Source organism: Salmo trutta, chromosome 21 (assembly GCF_901001165.1).
Source record: "Salmo trutta chromosome 21, fSalTru1.1, whole genome shotgun sequence".
NCBI classification, from domain to species: domain Eukaryota; kingdom Metazoa; phylum Chordata; class Actinopteri; order Salmoniformes; family Salmonidae; genus Salmo; species Salmo trutta.
The window spans coordinates 40,671,434-40,694,074 of record NC_042977.1 but is presented as its reverse complement, the minus strand read 5'-3'; the positions used below and the strand labels follow the sequence as shown (position 1 = coordinate 40,694,074).

Here is a 22,641-nt window from a genome sequence, read left to right as displayed (position 1 = left end):
GTCATTTAGCAGACACTACGGTAGTCCGTTATTTAGTCATTTAGCAGACACTACGGTAGTCCGTTATTTAGTCATTTAGCAGCACTACGGTAGTTAGTTATTTAGTCATTTAGCAGACACTACGGTAGTCCGTTATTTAGTCATTTAGCAGACACTACGGTGGTCTGTTATTTAGTCATTTAGCAGACACTACGGTAGTCCGTTATTTAGCAGATACTACGGTAGTTAGTTATTTAGTCATTTAGCAAACACTACGGTGGTCCGTTATTTAGTCATTTAGCAGACACTACGGTGGTCCGTTATTTAGTCATTTAGCAGACACTACGGTAGTCCGTTATTTAGTCATTTAGCAGACACTACGGTAGTCCGTTATTTAGCAGACACTACGGTAGTTAGTTATTTAGTCATTTAGCAGACACTACGGTGGTCCGTTATTTAGTCATTTAGCAGACACTACGGTGGTCCGTTATTTAGTCATTTAGCAGACACTACGGTAGTCCGTTATTTAGTCATTTAGCAGACACTACGGTAGTCCGTTATTTAGTCATTTAGCAGACACTACGGGAGTCCGTTATTTAGTCATTTAGCAGCCACTACGGTGGTCCGTTATTTAGTCATTTAGCAGACACTACGGTGGTCCGTTATTTAGTCATTTAGCAGACACTACGGTAGTTCGTCATTTAGCAGACACTACGGTAGTCCGTTATTTAGTCATTTAGCAGACACTACGGTAGTCCGTTATTTAGCAGACACTACGGTAGTTAGTTATTTAGTCATTTAGCAAACACTACGGTAGTTAGTTATTTAGTCATTTAGCAGACACTACGGTAGTCAGTTATTTAGTCATTTAGCAGACACTACGGTGGTCCGTTATTTAGTCATTTAGCAGACACTACGGTGGTCCGTTAGTCATTTAGCAGACACTACGGTAGTCCGTTATTTAGTCATTTAGCAGACACTACGGTAGTTCGTCATTTAGCAGACACTACGGTAGTCCGTTATTTAGTCATTTAGCAGACACTACGGTAGTCCGTTATTTAGCAGACACTACGGTAGTTAGTTATTTAGTCATTTAGCAAACACTACGGTAGTTAGTTATTTAGTCATTTAGCAGACACTACGGTAGTCAGTTATTTAGTCATTTAGCAGACACTACGGTGGTCCGTTATTTAGTCATTTAGCAGACACTACGGTGGTCCGTTAGTCATTTAGCAGACACTACGGTAGTCCGTTATTTAGTCATTTAGCAGACACTACGGTGGTCCGTTATTTAGTCATTTAGCAGACACTACGGTAGTCCGTTTTTTTAGTCATTTAGCAGACACTACGGTAGTCCGTTATTTAGTCATTTAGCAGACACTACGGTGGTCTGTTATTTAGTCATTTAGCAGACACTACGGTGGTCCGTTATTTAGTCATTTAGCAGACACTACGGTAGTCCGTTATTTAGCCGACACTACGGTGGTCCGTTAGTCATTTAGTAGACACTACGGTAGTCCGTTATTTAGTAATTTAGCAGAAACTACGGTGGTCCGTTATTTAGCAGACACTACGGTGGTCCGTTATTTAGTCATTTAGCAGACACTACGGTGGTCCGTTAGTCATTTAGCAGACACTACGGTAGTCCGTTATTTAGTCATTTAGCAGACACTACGGTAGTTCGTCATTTAGCAGACACTACGGTAGTCCGTTATTTAGTCATTTAGCAGACACTACGGTAGTCCGTTATTTAGCAGACACTACGGTAGTTAGTTATTTAGTCATTTAGCAAACACTACGGTAGTTAGTTATTTAGTCATTTAGCAGACACTACGGTAGTCAGTTATTTAGTCATTTAGCAGACACTACGGTGGTCCGTTATTTAGTCATTTAGCAGACACTACGGTGGTCCGTTAGTCATTTAGCAGACACTACGGTAGTCCGTTATTTAGTCATTTAGCAGACACTACGGTAGTCCGTTAGTCATTTAGCAGACACTACGGTAGTCCGTTATTTAGTCATTTAGCAGACACTACGGTAGTCCGTTATTTAGTCATTTAGCAGACACTACGGTAGTCCGTTATTTAGTCATTTAGCAGCACTACGGTAGTTAGTTATTTAGTCATTTAGCAGACACTACGGTAGTCCGTTATTTAGTCATTTAGCAGACACTACGGTGGTCTGTTATTTAGTCATTTAGCAGACACTACGGTAGTCCGTTATTTAGCAGATACTACGGTAGTTAGTTATTTAGTCATTTAGCAAACACTACGGTAGTTAGTTATTTAGTCATTTAGCAGACACTACGGTGGTCCGTTATTTAGTCATTTAGCAGACACTACGGTAGTCCGTTATTTAGTCATTTAGCAGACACTACGGTAGTCCGTTATTTAGCAGACACTACGGTAGTTAGTTATTTAGTCATTTAGCAGACACTACGGTGGTCCGTTATTTAGTCATTTAGCAGCACTACGGTAGTTAGTTATTTAGTCATTTAGCAGACACTACGGTAGTCCGTTATTTAGTCATTTAGCAGACACTACGGTGGTCTGTTATTTAGTCATTTAGCAGACACTACGGTAGTCCGTTATTTAGCAGATACTACGGTAGTTAGTTATTTAGTCATTTAGCAAACACTACGGTGGTCCGTTATTTAGTCATTTAGCAGACACTACGGTGGTCCGTTATTTAGTCATTTAGCAGACACTACGGTAGTCCGTTATTTAGTCATTTAGCAGACACTACGGTAGTCCGTTATTTAGCAGACACTACGGTAGTTAGTTATTTAGTCATTTAGCAGACACTACGGTGGTCCGTTATTTAGTCATTTAGCAGACACTACGGTAGTCCGTTATTTAGCAGATACTACGGTAGTTAGTTATTTAGTCATTTAGCAAACACTACGGTAGTTAGTTATTTAGTCATTTAACAGACACTACGGTGGTCCGTTATTTAGTCATTTAGCAGACACTACGGTAGTCCGTTATTTAGTCATTTAGCAGACACTACGGTAGTCCGTTATTTAGCAGACACTACGGTAGTTAGTTATTTAGTCATTTAGCAGACACTACGGTGGTCCGTTATTTAGTCATTTAGCAGCACTACGGTAGTTAGTTATTTAGTCATTTAGCAGACACTACGGTAGTCCGTTATTTAGTCATTTAGCAGACACTACGGTGGTCTGTTATTTAGTCATTTAGCAGACACTACGGTAGTCCGTTATTTAGCAGATACTACGGTAGTTAGTTATTTAGTCATTTAGCAAACACTACGGTGGTCCGTTATTTAGTCATTTAGCAGACACTACGGTGGTCCGTTATTTAGTCATTTAGCAGACACTACGGTAGTCCGTTATTTAGTCATTTAGCAGACACTACGGTAGTCCGTTATTTAGCAGACACTACGGTAGTTAGTTATTTAGTCATTTAGCAGACACTACGGTGGTCCGTTATTTAGTCATTTAGCAGACACTACGGTGGTCCGTTATTTAGTCATTTAGCAGACACTACGGTAGTCCGTTATTTAGTCATTTAGCAGACACTACGGTAGTCCGTTATTTAGTCATTTAGCAGACACTACGGGAGTCCGTTATTTAGTCATTTAGCAGCCACTACGGTTGTCCGTTATTTAGTCATTTAGCAGACACTACGGTGGTCCGTTATTTAGTCATTTAGCAGACACTACGGTAGTTCGTCATTTAGCAGACACTACGGTAGTCCGTTATTTAGTCATTTAGCAGACACTACGGTAGTCCGTTATTTAGCAGACACTACGGTAGTTAGTTATTTAGTCATTTAGCAAACACTACGGTAGTTAGTTATTTAGTCATTTAGCAGACACTACGGTAGTCAGTTATTTAGTCATTTAGCAGACACTACGGTGGTCCGTTATTTAGTCATTTAGCAGACACTACGGTGGTCCGTTAGTCATTTAGCAGACACTACGGTAGTCCGTTATTTAGTCATTTAGCAGACACTACGGTAGTCAGTTATTTAGTCATTTAGCAGACACTACGGTGGTCCGTTATTTAGTCATTTAGCAGACACTACGGTGGTCCGTTAGTCATTTAGCAGACACTACGGTAGTCCGTTATTTAGTCATTTAGCAGACACTACGGTAGTCCGTTAGTCATTTAGCAGACACTACGGTAGTCCGTTATTTAGTCATTTAGCAGACACTACGGTAGTCCGTTATTTAGTCATTTAGCAGACACTACGGTAGTCCGTTATTTAGTCATTTAGCAGCACTACGGTAGTTAGTTATTTAGTCATTTAGCAGACACTACGGTAGTCCGTTATTTAGTCATTTAGCAGACACTACGGTGGTCTGTTATTTAGTCATTTAGCAGACACTACGGTAGTCCGTTATTTAGCAGATACTACGGTAGTTAGTTATTTAGTCATTTAGCAAACACTACGGTAGTTAGTTATTTAGTCATTTAGCAGACACTACGGTAGTCCGTTATTTAGTCATTTAGCAGACACTACGGTAGTCCGTTATTTAGTCATTTAGCAGACACTACGGTAGTCCGTTATTTAGCAGACACTACGGTAGTTAGTTATTTAGTCATTTAGCAGACACTACGGTGGTCCGTTATTTAGTCATTTAGCAGCACTACGGTAGTTAGTTATTTAGTCATTTAGCAGACACTACGGTAGTCCGTTATTTAGTCATTTAGCAGACACTACGGTGGTCTGTTATTTAGTCATTTAGCAGACACTACGGTAGTCCGTTATTTAGCAGATACTACGGTAGTTAGTTATTTAGTCATTTAGCAAACACTACGGTGGTCCGTTATTTAGTCATTTAGCAGACACTACGGTGGTCCGTTATTTAGTCATTTAGCAGACACTACGGTAGTCCGTTATTTAGTCATTTAGCAGACACTACGGTAGTCCGTTATTTAGCAGACACTACGGTAATTAGTTATTTAGTCATTTAGCAGACACTACGGTGGTCCGTTATTTAGTCATTTAGCAGACACTACGGTGGTCCGTTATTTAGTCATTTAGCAGACACTACGGTAGTCCGTTATTTAGTCATTTAGCAGACACTACGGTAGTCCGTTATTTAGTCATTTAGCAGACACTACGGGAGTCCGTTATTTAGTCATTTAGCAGCCACTACGGTTGTCCGTTATTTAGTCATTTAGCAGACACTACGGTGGTCCGTTATTTAGTCATTTAGCAGACACTACGGTAGTTCGTCATTTAGCAGACACTACGGTAGTCCGTTATTTAGTCATTTAGCAGACACTACGGTAGTCCGTTATTTAGCAGACACTACGGTAGTTAGTTATTTAGTCATTTAGCAAACACTACGGTAGTTAGTTATTTAGTCATTTAGCAGACACTACGGTAGTCAGTTATTTAGTCATTTAGCAGACACTACGGTGGTCCGTTATTTAGTCATTTAGCAGACACTACGGTGGTCCGTTAGTCATTTAGCAGACACTACGGTAGTCCGTTATTTAGTCATTTAGCAGACACTACGGTAGTTCGTCATTTAGCAGACACTACGGTAGTCCGTTATTTAGTCATTTAGCAGACACTACGGTAGTCCGTTATTTAGCAGACACTACGGTAGTTAGTTATTTAGTCATTTAGCAGACACTACGGTGGTCCGTTATTTAGTCATTTAGCAGACACTACGGTGGTCCGTTATTTAGTCATTTAGCAGACACTACGGTAGTCCGTTATTTAGTCATTTAGCAGACACTACGGTAGTCCGTTATTTAGTCATTTAGCAGACACTACGGGAGTCCGTTATTTAGTCATTTAGCAGCCACTACGGTTGTCCGTTATTTAGTCATTTAGCAGACACTACGGTGGTCCGTTATTTAGTCATTTAGCAGACACTACGGTAGTTCGTCATTTAGCAGACACTACGGTAGTCCGTTATTTAGTCATTTAGCAGACACTACGGTAGTCCGTTATTTAGCAGACACTACGGTAGTTAGTTATTTAGTCATTTAGCAAACACTACGGTAGTTAGTTATTTAGTCATTTAGCAGACACTACGGTAGTCAGTTATTTAGTCATTTAGCAGACACTACGGTGGTCCGTTATTTAGTCATTTAGCAGACACTACGGTGGTCCGTTAGTCATTTAGCAGACACTACGGTAGTCCGTTATTTAGTCATTTAGCAGACACTACGGTAGTTCGTCATTTAGCAGACACTACGGTAGTCCGTTATTTAGTCATTTAGCAGACACTACGGTAGTCCGTTATTTAGCAGACACTACGGTAGTTAGTTATTTAGTCATTTAGCAAACACTACGGTAGTTAGTTATTTAGTCATTTAGCAGACACTACGGTAGTCCGTTATTTAGTCATTTAGCAGACACTACGGTGGTCCGTTATTTAGTCATTTAGCAGACACTACGGTGGTCCGTTAGTCATTTAGCAGACACTACGGTAGTCCGTTATTTAGTCATTTAGCAGACACTACGGTGGTCCGTTATTTAGTCATTTAGCAGACACTACGGTAGTCCGTTTTTTTAGTCATTTAGCAGACACTACGGTAGTCCGTTATTTAGTCATTTAGCAGACACTACGGTGGTCTGTTATTTAGTCATTTAGCAGACACTACGGTGGTCCGTTATTTAGTCATTTAGCAGACACTACGGTAGTCCGTTATTTAGCCGACACTACGGTGGTCCGTTAGTCATTTAGTAGACACTACGGTAGTCCGTTATTTAGTAATTTAGCAGAAACTACGGTGGTCCGTTATTTAGCAGACACTACGGTGGTCCGTTATTTAGTCATTTAGCAGACACTACGGTGGTCCGTTAGTCATTTAGCAGACACTACGGTAGTCCGTTATTTAGTCATTTAGCAGACACTAAGGTAGTTCGTCATTTAGCAGACACTACGGTAGTCCGTTATTTAGTCATTTAGCAGACACTACGGTAGTCCGTTATTTAGCAGACACTACGGTAGTTAGTTATTTAGTCATTTAGCAAACACTACGGTAGTTAGTTATTTAGTCATTTAGCAGACACTACGGTAGTCAGTTATTTAGTCATTTAGCAGACACTACGGTGGTCCGTTATTTAGTCATTTAGCAGACACTACGGTGGTCCGTTAGTCATTTAGCAGACACTACGGTAGTCCGTTATTTAGTCATTTAGCAGACACTACGGTAGTCCGTTAGTCATTTAGCAGACACTACGGTAGTCCGTTATTTAGTCATTTAGCAGACACTACGGTAGTCCGTTATTTAGTCATTTAGCAGACACTACGGTAGTCCGTTATTTAGTCATTTAGCAGCACTACGGTAGTTAGTTATTTAGTCATTTAGCAGACACTACGGTAGTCCGTTATTTAGTCATTTAGCAGACACTACGGTGGTCTGTTATTTAGTCATTTAGCAGACACTACGGTAGTCCGTTATTTAGCAGATACTACGGTAGTTAGTTATTTAGCAAACACTACGGTAGTTAGTTATTTAGTCATTTAGCAGACACTACGGTGGTCCGTTATTTAGTCATTTAGCAGACACTACGGTAGTCCGTTATTTAGTCATTTAGCAGACACTACGGTAGTCCGTTATTTAGCAGACACTACGGTAGTCCGTTATTTAGTCATTTAGCAGACACTACGGTGGTCCGTTATTTAGTCATTTAGCAGACACTACGGTAGTCCGTTAGTCATTTAGCAGACACTACGGTGGTCCGTTATTTAGTCATTTAGCAGACACTACGGTAGTCAGTTATTTAGTCATTTAGCAGACACTACGGTAGTCCGTTATTTAGTCATTTAGCAGCACTACGGTAGTTAGTTATTTAGTCATTTAGCAGACACTACGGTAGTCCGTTATTTAGTCATTTAGCAGACACTACGGTGGTCTGTTATTTAGTCATTTAGCAGACACTACGGTAGTCCGTTATTTAGCAGATACTACGGTAGTTAGTTATTTAGCAAACACTACGGTAGTTAGTTAGTCATTTAGCAGACACTACGGTGGTCCGTTATTTAGTCATTTAGCAGACACTACGGTAGTCCGTTATTTAGTCATTTAGCAGACACTACGGTAGTCCGTTATTTAGCAGACACTACGGTAGTCCGTTATTTAGTCATTTAGCAGACACTACGGTGGTCCGTTATTTAGTCATTTAGCAGACACTACGGTAGTCCGTTAGTCATTTAGCAGACACTACGGTGGTCCGTTATTTAGTCATTTAGCAGACACTACGGTAGTCAGTTATTTAGTCATTTAGCAGACACTACGGTAGTCCGTTAGTCATTTAGCAGACACTACGGTGGTCCGTTATTTAGTCATTTAGCAGACACTACGGTAGTCAGTTATTTAGTCATTTAGCAGACACTACGGTAGTCCGTTATTTAGTCATTTAGCAGCACTACGGTAGTTAGTTATTTAGTCATTTAGCAGACACTACGGTAGTCCATTATTTAGTCATTTAGCAGACACTACGGTGGTCTGTTATTTAGTCATTTAGCAGACACTACGGTAGTCCGTTATTTAGCAGATACTACGGTAGTTAGTTATTTAGCAAACACTACGGTAGTTAGTTATTTAGTCATTTAGCAGACACTACGGTGGTCCGTTATTTAGTCATTTAGCAGACACTACGGTAGTCCGTTATTTAGTCATTTAGCAGACACTACGGTAGTCCGTTATTTAGCAGACACTACGGTAGTCCGTTATTTAGTCATTTAGCAGACACTACGGTGGTCCGTTATTTAGTCATTTAGCAGACACTACGGTAGTCCGTTATTTAGTCATTTAGCAGACACTACGGTAGTCCGTTAGTCATTTAGCAGACACTACGGTGGTCCGTTATTTAGTCATTTAGCAGACACTACGGTAGTCAGTTATTTAGTCATTTAGCAGACACTACGGTAGTCCGTTATTTAGTCATTTAGCAGACACTACGGTGGTCCGTTAGTCATTTAGCAGACACTACGGTGGTCCGTTATTTAGTCATTTAGCAGACACTACGGTGGTCCGTTATAACCATGGTAGATTACTAGATCTGGAAGTGCTTTGAAGAGTACTCGTGAGATCGTACCAGATAAAACTACTTTGAAGAGGAGTACTCGTGTAATCAATGTGACCATACCAGATAAATCCCTTTAAGAGGAATACTTGTGTAATCAATGTGACCATACCAGATAAATCCCTTTAAGAGGAATACTTGTGTAAATGAATAAGGAATTACATCTTCAACAAAACCATAATCACCCCACACAACATCTCCTTTTGTAAAAGTTGTTTTTATTAGAAAACAAAATGCAACAGAGCACTTAACCAAACACAGCACAATATCAGTACGGCTCAGTGCATGGTACAAATTCACCTTCGGAGGTTGCTCTGTAGGATTTAAAACATTCTCAGACCCGTATGTACAAAGCAATTTGGAACTTTCCAGAGACAAAACCATATAAAAATTAAAATGGCATTTTTTTCTCTAATACAACTCTCGAATGAAAAGTAACGCTGGTCTAGAAAGGGAGGAGAAAGGCAGAGAGAAAGATCTACATAAAGTAACATTACGTTGGCGAAAGACAAGTCCAGGTAGTTTCTCGTGCTAATGTTTTTTTCTTCTCTTTTTAATAATACGTGACAGACTACACGATCAAGTAAAACAAATGAATGAAGAAAGAAAGGCAGAGAAGAGCTGTGACGAGCTACGGGGACTCTGCCCTAGCACTCTGTGTCGTCCTCTCTCCTCTCTCCGTGCTCTGGCTCCTCCTGCGCTCTCTGTGTTTCCCGTGGTCTTTCCCATTGCTGGGCTCTCGTGGCCGGTGGCTCCGCTCTTTGCTGCGGCTGCGTTTGTGTGAGCGCTGCTCGCCCTCCCCCCTCTCATGGCTGCGCTCTCTCTTCCTGCTCTTCTCCTTCTCCCCCACCTCGGCCCTGCTCTTGCTTCCGCTCTCTTCTTGGACTTCTCTCTTCTTGGACTTCTCCTTGTGTCTCCTTTCCCTGCTTCCGCTCCGACTGGAGCGCTTGGCCTTCCTCTCCTCCCTGTGCCCCCTCCTCTCATCCCGCTCTTCTTTGTGTCTCCTGTCCTCAGTCTCTCCCTTGCTCCTCTTGTCCTTGGACCTCTCCCTCCCTCTGTCGCTGCCCCTGTCTTTCCTCCTGCTCCTGTCGTTCTCCCCGCCGCCCTCCCTTTCTTTCTCCCTGTCTTTCCGCTCTCCCTTGCGTTCCCTGCTCCTAGACCGTCGCCTCTCCCTTTCTCCTCCCCTGTCCCTCTCTTTCTCACCCCTCTCTCCTCTTTCCCTCTCTCTGTCCCCTCCTCTCCTGTCCCCGTCCTTACCCTCCCTCTCCTTCCTCTGGCGGTCACGTTCCCTTTCCAGCTCGCGGTCGAAGCTTGGGCCGTGGCGCTCTCGTTCGCGGTGGTGGCTCCTGCTCCTCGACCGTTTGGGGGACCTCCTGGGGCTCCTGACCAATAGAAAAACAGAAACAAACCTAAATATCAGCCTCACGAACAGCAAAAACCCTCCCTCATTGACAGAGATGCGATCCACATAATACAGAATATTCTTCGGAATGGCTTTTATCCATTTCCTACCGGGAGCGTCTACGCCCTTCTGTCGCCCGTCCCTCCTCTGGCACAGGTTCTACCGGCTCCTCCACCTTCTCTGGAACCTTCCGGGGCCTTGCCTTCATCTGTGTGTCAATCATCTTCTGCACAGGCACCGGGATGCGTGGGAAGAGTGTGGAGAACCACTCCAGCTTGGTGAGGAACGACCGGACCATCTCACCGATGGTCATGACGCAGCCACCTCCGGCCTTCACATCCAGCTCCTGAGAACATAGAGAGGGGGAGGGGGTATTGAAAACATTATTAACACACTCAGATGCAAAACAGAACTACAAAAGACATTGTATTCATTATCATATTTATTCAGCATATCTTCCTAGTCCCTTGTTTTTTTAACACTTGCCTCCATGACTCAATTAGAAATCAAATATAATTTGTGATGACCAAGTACTGAACCTTCACCTCTGATTTCATCTAGCTTAATATGCTCACATATCAATCCTCATCATGTGTTTGCTTTATAATTCAACTTAGTGCCTGATACTGACTATAGGAAATAATAGTATGGAAATGGAAAAATGGTTTCTCTCATTTAATCTGTCTGGCTGTCCTGAAAAGTCTGTACTTACACTGTGAGCTCTCTTACACAACGATATGTTAGCAAAATAACTGAAAACACCCTGGGTTGCATCTCAATAGTCTAAAGTGGCTTCCTCTCCTCATCGTTTCCTCCATCTGCACTAGCATTAAAAGAGGAAGTAAAGATAGGGGTGAAACAAGGAGAGGAAGCGACTTTAAACAATTGAGATGGATCCGTAGGCAGGCAAAAAATAAGGGTTAAGGAAAGTTTTTTGCTTCCTCCTTCCTAGTTCTCTCGACAGTCCAGGGAGACGCTGGCCACAGTGCAAGTACAGAGTGGAGGCATGTAGGTAGGTATGTGCACAGCAACTACAGAGAGACCAGGTCTGAATGGGTAGAGAACAGCCGTTTTGCACTCACACACGCAAACCAACAGTGCTGAGAGATACATTATCCAATTCACCTGCTGCACAAGGGGCATCTAAAGAAGAGAACATGGGAATTAGCCAGTTGGGTAAGATGTCAGAGGATGTCAGGTTAAAATATTGCATCAGAACAAGAAAGTAGGCCTGGTTGCACAGTCTGACAAACAATATCCAGCCAATTGAAGGTTTGAATGCACAGAGAGGATACAGTGCATTCGGAAAGTATTTGTTACATTACAGCCTTATTTTAAAATGGAAAACATATCCCCCCCTTATCAATCTACACACAATTCCCCATAATGACAAAGTGAAAAAGGCTTTTATACAAAAAAATAAAATACAGAAATACCTTAGGTACATAAGTACTCGGGCCCTTTGCTACCAGACTCTAAATTGAGCTCAGTTGCATCCTGTTTCCAATGATCATCCTTGAGATGCTTCATCAACTTGGTTAGAGTCCACCTGTGGTAAATTTAATTTATTGGACATGATTTGGAAAGGCACACACCTGTCTATATAAGGTCCCACAGTTGACAGTGCATGCCAGAGCAAAAACCAAGCCACGAGGTCAAAGGAATTGTCCGTAGAGCTCTGAGACATATTTGTGTTGAGGCACAAATCTGGCAAAGGGCACCAAAAACAATTCTGCAGCATTGAAGGTCCCCAAGAACACATCATTCTTAAATGGAAGTTTAGAACCACCAAGACTCTTCCTAGAGCTGGCCATGCAGCCAAACTGACCAATAGAGGGAAAAGGCCCTTGGTCAGGGAGGTGAGCAAGAACCTGATGGTCACTCTGACAGAGCTCCAGAGTTTCTATGTGGCGATGGGAGAACCTTCCAGAAGGACAACCATCTCCGTAACACTCCACCAATCAGGCCTTTATGGTAATGGCCAGACGGAAGCCACTCCTCAGTAAAAGGCATGACAGCCCGCTTGGAGTTTGCCAAAAGGCACCTAAAGAATTCAAACCATGAAAAACAAGTTTCTTTGGTCTGATGAAACCAAGATTGAAGTCTTTGGCCTGAATGCCAAGCGTCACGTCTGGAGGAAACCTGGCACCATCCCTACTGTGAAGCATGGTGGTGGCAGCATCATGCTGTGGGGATGTTTTTCAGCAGCAGGGACTGGGAGACTAGTCAGGATCGAGGGAAAGATGAACAGAGCAAAATACAGAGAGATCTTTGATGAAAACTGCACAAGAGCGCTCAGGACCTCAGACTGGGGCGAAGGTTCACCTTCCATCAGGACAACGACCCTAAGCACACAGCCAAGACAACATAGGAGTGGCTTCGGGACAAGTCTCAATGTCCTTAAGTGGCCCAGCCAGAGCCCGGACTTGAACCCGATCAAACATCTCTGGAGAGACCTGAAAATAGCTGTGCAGCAACGCTCCCCATCCAACCTGACAGAGCTTGAGAGGATCTGCAGAGAAGAATGGGAGAAACTTCCCAAATACGTGTGCCAAGCTTGTAACGTCATACCCAAGAAGACTCGAGGCTGTAATCGCTTCCAAAGGTGCTTCAACAAAGTACTGAGTAAAGGGTCTGAATACTTATGTAAATGTCATATTACAAATTAGCAAAAAATGTTTAAAAAAATCTGTTTTTGCTTTGTCATTATGGGGTATTATGTGTTGATTGATGAGGGGGGGAACAATGTAATCAATTTTAGAATAAGGCTGTAACGTAACAAAACGTGGAAAAAGTCAAGGGGTCGCAATACTTTCCGAAGGCACTGTACATCTACTACAAGGTTCTCCTCAGAAAATTGTTCAATTGTATTAAAGGAGCTACACATAGGATGTTTTTGCATTGTAATTTCAGAAAATGTCCTTAACATATCTGGCGCTAATAGTGGAATGATAGTGATACTGTGAAAATCTTACCCACCAGTGTTGTGATTGGATGTTATATTGATATGGATGCCTATTGATTTCTCCCACCGGAGTGGCATCTGTTATCAAACTGGGAAAGCTGTTCTGATTTTGTGGCTGTGTTATCTAGTGGAAGTGGCTGTCATTTCCCATTTCGATTTTTTCAAACACTCTTTGCTCAATTTCAGTTTATGTGAGAAAACAAGCACTGAAGAGTGTAGGGAATCGTTGTACCATCTAAATCACCACCAACTTCAAACAGCTGTAAAAACAATATTTGTTGTTATTAAAATATATTTCACAGTGATATAAATGGCACTATTCAGTGCTTGTTTTCTCAAATAAACTGAAACTGAAGAAACACTGCAGAAATTTTGCAACCAGGAAATGGCAGTCATTTCCACTAGATAACACAGCCAAAGTCAAAACAGCTTTCCCATTTTGACAACAGATGCCACTCCTGGTGGGAGAAATCAATAGGTGAATATTCAATCACAACACTGGTGGGTAAGTAATACTGTGAAAGACTATCATTCCACTATTAGTGTCAGATATGTTAAGGACATTTTTTGAAATTACAATGCAAAAAACCCCCAAAGGTTCCTATGTGTAGCACCTTTAAGTGGGAGGGCGTCAGAGAAAAGAAAACGAAGCAATGGATTTATTTATTATTATTTTCTAATAAAATGTGTTAATTAGAATAAATAAAAATCTGAGCCTGGGAGAAAGAACGTTACACATTTCAGTGTAAAATGTCAAATTGTGCAAATTAGATTTTATTAATTGAGTTTGTGCAACAAGTCCTGATTGCATCTGGGCAAACACAAAGGGCATGCCTTTAGTTAACAGAATTTGACTGTATGGTTCAACTCTATGTCAAATATACTTACCCTGACAAAAACAGGCAGCAGAGCAGAGTGAATGACCTAACTACTCAACTTTGCGCGGGGGGAGGGGGACTGGGGACAATTAAGCCAAATGAAGGCAAAGGTGAAAAATCAGCTCTGAGCATCACAACGAGGAGAGAACTGAGAGCCAACAGTTTGGATCATGCCAGACTTGTTAGTGAAAGGTAGAGAAACATGAAAGTATTACCCGTGTGGACATACCTCCTCATCATCCAGGAAACCATCATACCAGTCCACCAGGTCTGCAGGAGGCTGAGTGTATCTAGAGGAAACGCACACATAACACACTATGAGCATCCCATTGAATAACACATGTAGACGCCTTTGACTTCCGCCTGCAACTTGACGCCGATGTTAACTATCTGAAGGTAGATACTGTTTTTACATTTTTGTCATTTAGCAGACACTCTTATCCAGAGCGACTTACAGGAGCAATTAGGGTTAAGAGCTTTGCTCAAGGACACAGGCAGATTCCCTCCCTCCCCACCTAGTCTTCTCTGTGATTCGAACCATCAACTTTTCGGTTACTGGCCCAATGCTCTTAGCCGCTAGGCTACGTACCGTTGTCCTCGAACACATCTTATATAACACCTCTCTATTCCAGGAAAAGACATGTTGTTAATTCAACAACACATTAATAAAGAGATGCCGGAACAAAATGGTATCATTTAGGCATGCAACTAAACACTGCAAAACGGCTGCTGAGCATTTCACAAAGAGGTTGCAACCCATCAGAACAGGGTGAGTGAAATGTATTTATAGCCAAATAAAAACAAGTCCAATAGGTTCTATCCTTTGTGCAAACATTTGCCTTTTACAAAATGTAAAAGAGTCATACCTTATGTACATGAAACCAAGTGCTCTGATGTAGGGCGAGTCGTTGTGAGTGATCAGTCCCATCACCTGCTTGCGGGTCATCTTGAGGGTAAACAGCTTATACAACAGGCAGAAGGCTGTGGACACAATGCCGCCAGTCCCGACTCCACGTACCTGAGAATAACAGAGGTTCATGTGTCAGACGTTTTCATTTTTGGGACCAGTGTTCCTAACATATATCTGAAGTGGACCTCTACGTTTTGGGGGGAGAATTATTATCATTTTTTTCAACACGGTCCTACTCCACAGCTAAGTTAAGTGTGTTGCTTGTGTTTGTCATCTATCAACTACTGACTTTTGATGCGTGTATGTATGTATGCATGTGTGTCTGCATGCATGTATGTATGTGCACCTAACTAAGAAGTTCTGGATAAGAGTGTCTGCTAAATGACTATAATGTAAAAATGTAAACGTATGTGATGCACTTATGAACACAATTTGGCAGAGAATAGCTTCTCTGGTCAGGATGTAACTTACATTGATTCTATTGACAGATAAAGCCATTAAATCAGACATAAGTCAGAGAGTGACTTTTACCCCCATCATCTGGGACAGAGAAACAGGGGAAGGCAAAAGGCACGTACTTTCTAACTTACCCCTCCGCACATTCCAGTCTGTCCAGCAGTCTTCCTGCTGCCTTTCTCCCAGGGCTCAACATGAGTCACCTACAAAAACATTTTTTTTTTTTTTTTAAACATGGTGATCCCATGATGCTAAAATCAATGCATGTGAATCACATTCAGGTTGCAGAAGTCTGTTGTTTACCTCTGGCTGAACGCTGGGCACATCAGGAAGACACCTTTGCAGCCCTTTGCTTTCCAATCACATCAAAATCATTTCACAAATGCTAAATATACACTTACTGTGCATTATTTTTAACAGGCTTTATCACAGTTGCAGCCGACAGAATGTTTCAGTTACAACACGTTTCTGTCGGCTTTCTTTCGTTACACACAGGTATGTTATACACAGGTATGTTATACACAGGTGTTATACACAGGTGTTATACACAGGTGTTCGGATGTCTATTGCCATTCTAGAGTGTCTAATGCTACTTCCTGATGTGCCCAGCGTTCAGCCAGAGGTAAACAACAGACTTCGGCACCCCGATTGGCTGAACACGATATGCAACATCTGGGACTAGCATTCCTAGGCATTAGCCACGGTGGAAAATAGTGTTTCATAAAAGTACACACATTGCCCTTTTTTTAACTGCCTTCTCGCCATTAAATCGCGACATGGCGGAAATCGACGCCTTTGCAGCCTGAACTTACAAACCGGTCCACGGGGGATACAATGCCTTTCGACGGTAAAATTAAACGACTCAATATCGCCATTTGCCGGCCTTTGGGTTAGTTCCGAGCATGCTGGATAGCTAATTAGCACAGGTGGTCTATTAATAGGCTAACATAACACTAGCGTTTACCTGACTGGCTAGCCAATTAACTAGCCAGCTAACGTTAGCTAGCTACAGTAACGTTCATTCCAACACAATTTCAATTATCAGCAGTCCACTTAGCAAATTAGCTACAGACCGGGCAGGAAAACCTAAGAGAGGTTTAATAGTTAGCTAGCTAACGTTGCAACCCACTCAAATGAGCAAACGGAACAGAAAATAGGGTCGGGTTAGCGGTAGCTAGCACGCTAGCGAAGTTAGTTAGCTAACAAACACGTTAGGAACCATTTGAGATACTGCCAAATTATAATATGCAAAACAGCATTAAGAAAAAGCTAGCTACCTGCCACTGAATAATTTAGCCAGTTACGTTAGCAATTTACCTATACGTTCAAACCGCTACCTAAGGTAGCTAACCAACTTTAGCTAGCATCGGTCTGGTTACCTTGAAATATATTTCATCCACCACCTCATGGTAGGTTTTCAGTTCATAGAGCTGAACCTTGAAATATGGAGATGAGAGCACGTTGGTGAGGACCATAGGGTTCAAGTTCATAGTCTTTTCGTTGCCCCAGAGAGGCAAGTTGTTGCCATGTTTTCCAGGGTTAGGGCCAATCTTGTTCACAGCCTGTCCTTGTTGCTGATTCCCGGCTACAGTGTTGTTGGCCATAATGCGAGGATCCCAGGCTGTCGATCCACAAATGCGGGAAATTAGCCGCTATCTGCTAACGCTAGCTAGCTTACACAATCGATGCTTCTGACTATAACGCCATTAAAGCGGGTTTTGAAACCGTCAATAGTTGCGGTAAACTATGTTCTACAATAACCTAGCACCAGATTATGGCCCACAAAACCCTACTTTGTAGATCTGTCTGGCTAGCTGAGTTTCTTCGACAATAGTAGGACAAGATGGCACGCACGTAACTGCCGGGAGAAGACCGGAAAAGGCAACGAACACCGTTCGTCCAATGAGTGATTTTCGTGAATGGGTACCAAAGTACAGTAACTGTATCGAGGAATTCAAGATCTTTGGCTCACTGCATTCACTGATTGGTGAGCATGCAATGATAGTTGTTTTGAATAATTGACTGTAATTTATCATAGTAATACATTTCATTATGTTTTTCTCCTGTTCTGTGTGTTTGGGGTAGAGGAGGAGACGTTGAATAGGTCATCAATCAATCAAATGTATTAATAAAGCTCTTTTGACATCCGCCATGTCACAAAGTGCTGTACAGAAACCCAGCCTAAAACCCCAAACAGTAAGCAGTGCAGATGTAGAAGCCCGGTGGCTAGGAAAAACTCCCTAGAAAGGCAGGAACCTAGGAAGAAACCTAGAGAGGAACCAGCCTCTGAGGGGTGGTCAGTCCTCTTCTGGCTGTGCCGAGTGGATAGATGACCAGCAGGGTCAAACAATAATGTGGATGTGGATGTGGAGGGTGCAACAGGTCAGCACCTCCGGAGTAAATGTCAGTTAGCTTTTCATAGCCGATCATTCAGAGTTAGAGACAGCAGGTGCTGTCTTCGAAAACAAAAGGTCCGGGACAAGGTAGCACGTCCGGTGAACAGATCAGGGTTCCATATCCGCAGGCAGAACAGTTGAAACTGGAGCAGCAGCACGGCCAGGTGGACTGGGGACAGCAATGAGTAAAGCCAGGTTGTCCTGAGGCATGGTCCTAGGGCTCAAGTCCTCAGAGAGAAGAGAGAAAGAAAGAGAATTAAAGGGAGCATATATAAATTCACACAGGACACCGGATAAGACAAGATAAATACTCCAGATATAACAGACTGACCCAAGCCCCCTGACACAAACTACTGCAGTATAAATACTGGAGGCTGAGACAGGAGGGGTCGGGAGACACTGTGGCCCCATCTGACGATACCACTGGACAGGGCCAACCAGGCATGATATATCCCCTACTACACTCAATCATAGGACCTACTGAAGAGATGAGTCTTCAATAAAGACTTAAAGGTCGAGACCGAGTCTGAATCTCTCACATGGATAGGCAGACCATTCCATAAAAATTGAGCTCTATAGGAGAAAGTCCTGCCTCCAGCTGTTTGCTTAGAAATTCTAAGGACATTAAGGAGGCCTGCGTCTTGTGATCGTAGCGTACGTGTTGGTATGTACGGCAGGACCAAATCAGAAATATAGGTAGGAGCAAGCCCATGTAATGCTGTGTAGGTTAGCAGTAACACCTTTAAATCAGCCCTAGCCTTAACAGGAAGCCAGTGTAGAGAGGCTAGCACTGGAGTAGGTCATATTCTCATCGTCTCCTCCTCGGCCCAGATACTGGTTCAATGTTGGGGTAGCTACTGTGTCTTTCATAATTTGCATACATTCAGTCCTAGCTGTGTACACAAGTAATCTGTCAATCTTTGATTAATGCCTACTACTCTTCCTCCATTTGAAAACATCCACCCCTTCCAAAAGCACAATGACCCTAAGCACACAGCCAAGACATTGCAGGAGTGGCTTCGGGACAAATCTCTGAATGTCCTTGAGTGGCCCAGCCAGAACCCGCACTTTAACCCAATCGAACACCTCTGGAGACCTGAAAACTACAGCTTCTATCATGACGCCTGGGCCCTTATTACACAGGATTGCTGGTTCATTCCCCCTTAATCACTGCAGTATTCTCTGACAATCCAGTCATGCAAGTCCCTTCTCCCACATATTCTAAAGGTGGGTTAAAAGACAGTTCTTCACTGCATGTATCCATTCCTCCCCTCCTTGCTATAATATATGGGCCTTTTCACGCTGCAAAAATCAGCATCACATTTACAATCTATTGTAGCAGCTCTGTGTTCCAGGAACGTTCCCTCCCTGCCAGTGATAGTATATAGCCACGGTAGCCAGCCATCTGTCCTCTGGTACTTTGTAAGTATCTCACCCAGAGGCAGGACTGCCAGACTGGCGGTGACGAGCAGGCCTGAGCGCTTTCTCAACCCCCACATGAGCCTGTGTTGAGTACTACTGACAGCAGTTATGTAACAGCTCTCTGAGCCAGCATGGATTCACTGTTTAAATATCACTAGCCGCTTTGAAGCATCCATCCATCAATATTCCCATCCCATGGGACTAGGATATCTATTGTATCGAAAACAAGAAACACGTTTTCACCATGACAACATACATACTACATTTGGGTTTTGTAGCTGCCGGGAAGGAAAAGTAGGCTACAGTTTAGCAGGGGATAGGGAAAAAAATCCAAATCTATTGAGCGAGAGCTGTTCTTTCTTAAATAAATGTAATTGTTTTATTACTTTACAGAACAACACAGCATGTGTGTTTGTTATTTCTATACTGTATCCCAATTCACAATCTTCCAACATTTAGGAGATGGAACAATGTGGGACCTGCACTTGCAACATCAGTCTACAGAAATAACCGTAAAAACAACAAACAGAGTAGGATATCAACATAATAAAGGTACATACAGTACGATAAGGGTATGAATTGGACAAACAAGAAAGTCATTAAAAGTTTAAAATCATGAGTCCTGGACTTTCTGACGGGCCGCCCCCAGGTGGTGAAGGTAGGAAACAACATCTCCACCCTGCTGATCCTCAACACTGGGGCCCCACAAGGGTGCGTTCTCAACCCTCTCCTGTACTCCCTGTTCACCCACGACTGCGTGGCCATGCACGCCTCCAACTCAATCATCAAGTTTGCAGACGATACTACAGTGGTAGGCCTGATTACCAACAACGACGAGACGGCCTACAGGGAGGAGGTGAGGTCCCTCGGAGTGTGGTGTCAGGAAAATAACCTCTCACTCAATGTCAACAAAACAAAGGAGATGATCGTGGACTTCAGGAAACAGCAGAGGGATCATCCCCCCATCCACATCAATGGGACAGTAGTGGAGAAGGTGGAAAGTTTTAAGTTCCTCGGCGGACAAACTGAAATGGTCCACCCACACAGACAGCGTGGTGAAGAAGGCGCAACAGTGCCTCTTCAACCTCAGGAGGCTGAAGAAATTTGTCTTGTCACCTAAAACACTCACAAACCTTTACAGATGCACAATCGAGAGCATTCTGTCGGGATGTATCACGGCCTGGTACGGCAACTGCTCCGCCCACAACCGCAAGGCTCTCCAGAGGTTAACACAGTCTGCACAACGCATCACCGGGGGCAAACTACCTGCCCTTCAGGACACCTACAGCACCCAATGTCACAGGAAGGCCAAAAAGATAATCAAGGACAACAACCACCCGATCCACTGCCTGTTCACCCAGCCATCACTAACATTGAGTGGCTGCTGCCAACATACAGACTCAAATCTCTGCCCACTTAAATAAAAGGACTTAATAAATGTATCACTAGTCACTTTAAATAGCGGCACTTTAATAATGTTTACATATCCTACATTACTCATCTCATATGTATATACTGTATTCTATACAATCTACTGCATCTTGCCTAAGCCGTGCGGGCATCGCTCATCCAACTATTTATATGTACATATTCTTATTCATCCCTTTACATTTGTGTGTATTAGGTAGTTGTTATGAATTTGTTAGATTACTTGTTAGATATTACTGCATTGTCAGAACTAGAAGCACAAGCATTTCGCTACACTCGCATTAACATCTGCTAACCATGTGTATGTGACCAATAACATTTGATTTGAAGAGCATTCTTTCTCTAATTTATTCATACCAGTAAAAACCGACAAATGCAGAGTATCAACATACACAATCACAAGAACTAGTCTGAATGTGAAGTTGAATGACGCAGCACTTACATCATGGATATAACAAACTCCACAAACTGTATTTCAACAAAGCACTGAACAAGACAAACATTTATAGAAATGTCATGTTTGGCCTTGCAGATACTTGATGGTTGGCAGGACTCTTAACATCCTGGTTTGATCGCTGTACTTGACTGACTCCATCTTCCCTTGAGTGAAGCTGTACTTGCCCCACTTTCCACTTTCAAAACGTCAACCATGTTTACTGTCCCTAAATCAGTTTTCCCTCCTACTTACTAGGAGTTGTTGCTAGGAGTACCTGTTGTTGTATGAAAATAAGCTTTCTGAAAAAATGTACGTTTTCTGTCCAAGGAGGCTTCTCTCCCAATACAGTTTTGTATATCAAAGCAACACAGTGTGAACTGAACCGTCCGTCTTGGGATCATAGAGCATAGTACATTTACTGTGTAACCATTTTTCCTGAGGATTTGAAACCTTAACCCTAATCTATAGTTACAAGGACATCTTCTTCACCTCCATCTGATGTTGACACTCCTCCTCCTCCCTTCGCTTTCTCCTCCTTTCATTACTTCATCGTAAGGAGCCAAGCAGCAACCCCATCTGGCACTTATATCATTTCTCTGCTCATAGAATCTTAATCATGTTTTTGCCTCTTGGGTCTCCATGTATAGCTAAACAGATATGTCAGTTCATCTTTGTTCATTTGACAGAATAGGGCACCTGTAGGTCGGTGACGTCAGGCAAGCTGTGTGTGTATAGTTCTTTAGTCAGTTTTAAGGTCCTTGTGGGAAATGAAACCAGCTCATTGCCACACTTTGTCGGTTAAAACACCTGTGTGTGTGTGAAACACTACACATTTTACACAGTGAACATATCAAGCAGCAACATACCAAACAATAAAACAGTAAATTACAAAATACCTCCCAGAGTAACCTAGAACCATTTGGAAGGACTAAAAAAACAACAAGCCCTTTTTGTTGTAAGAGCTGAGCTTTCTCCTCCTTGTATAACAAGAAGTCTTCATTGAACAGAAGGCCTGCAGAATTGAAAGTCTAACCTCTCTGGGTAGAGAACATTATACCACTCTGCACAGTTTAAGTCCAACAGTACTCAATATATACAGTGCATTCATAAAGTATTCAGACCCCTTCCCCTTTTCCACATTTTGTTACTTTGCAGCCTTATTCTAAAATTGAGTAAATAAATTGTTTTCCTCATCAGTTTACACGCAATACCCCATAATGACAACACAATACCCCATAATGACAACACAATACCCCATAATGACATCACAATACCCCATAATGACAACACAATACCCCATAATGACATCACAATACCCCATAATGACAACACAATACCCCATAATG

The 22,641-nt window shown here is 42.4% G+C and overlaps 1 protein-coding gene and 1 long non-coding RNA gene across 8 annotated transcripts; both read right to left on the bottom strand.

The window, feature by feature from the left end:
• Positions 1 to 9,200: 9,200 nt before the first annotated feature.
• Positions 9,201 to 17,684, bottom strand: LOC115157440 (pre-mRNA-splicing factor 38B). Of its 7 annotated transcripts, none has more exons than XM_029705689.1 (6): positions 16,993 to 17,684; positions 15,748 to 15,816; positions 15,114 to 15,265; positions 14,477 to 14,537; positions 10,515 to 10,750; positions 9,201 to 10,384 (listed from the first exon to the last, which is right to left on the bottom strand). In XM_029705689.1, exons 1-6 carry the CDS (start codon positions 17,215 to 17,217, stop codon positions 9,634 to 9,636), a joined length of 1,494 nt encoding a protein of 497 aa, XP_029561549.1. In that variant the 5' UTR covers positions 17,218 to 17,684; the 3' UTR covers positions 9,201 to 9,633. The 7 variants fall into 7 exon arrangements, with proteins under 7 accessions (XP_029561549.1, XP_029561551.1, XP_029561552.1 ...); XM_029705691.1 differs by having other exon boundaries at positions 17,050 to 17,684; XM_029705692.1 differs by lacking the exon at positions 16,993 to 17,684 and having other exon boundaries at positions 15,736 to 15,816.
• On the bottom strand, positions 15,828 to 16,544 carry LOC115157441 (uncharacterized). The gene is made up of 2 exons (XR_003868452.1): positions 16,284 to 16,544; positions 15,828 to 15,916 (listed from the first exon to the last, which is right to left on the bottom strand). It is a non-coding gene; the product is annotated as an uncharacterized LOC115157441 (long non-coding RNA).
• Positions 17,685 to 22,641: the final 4,957 nt, after the last annotated feature.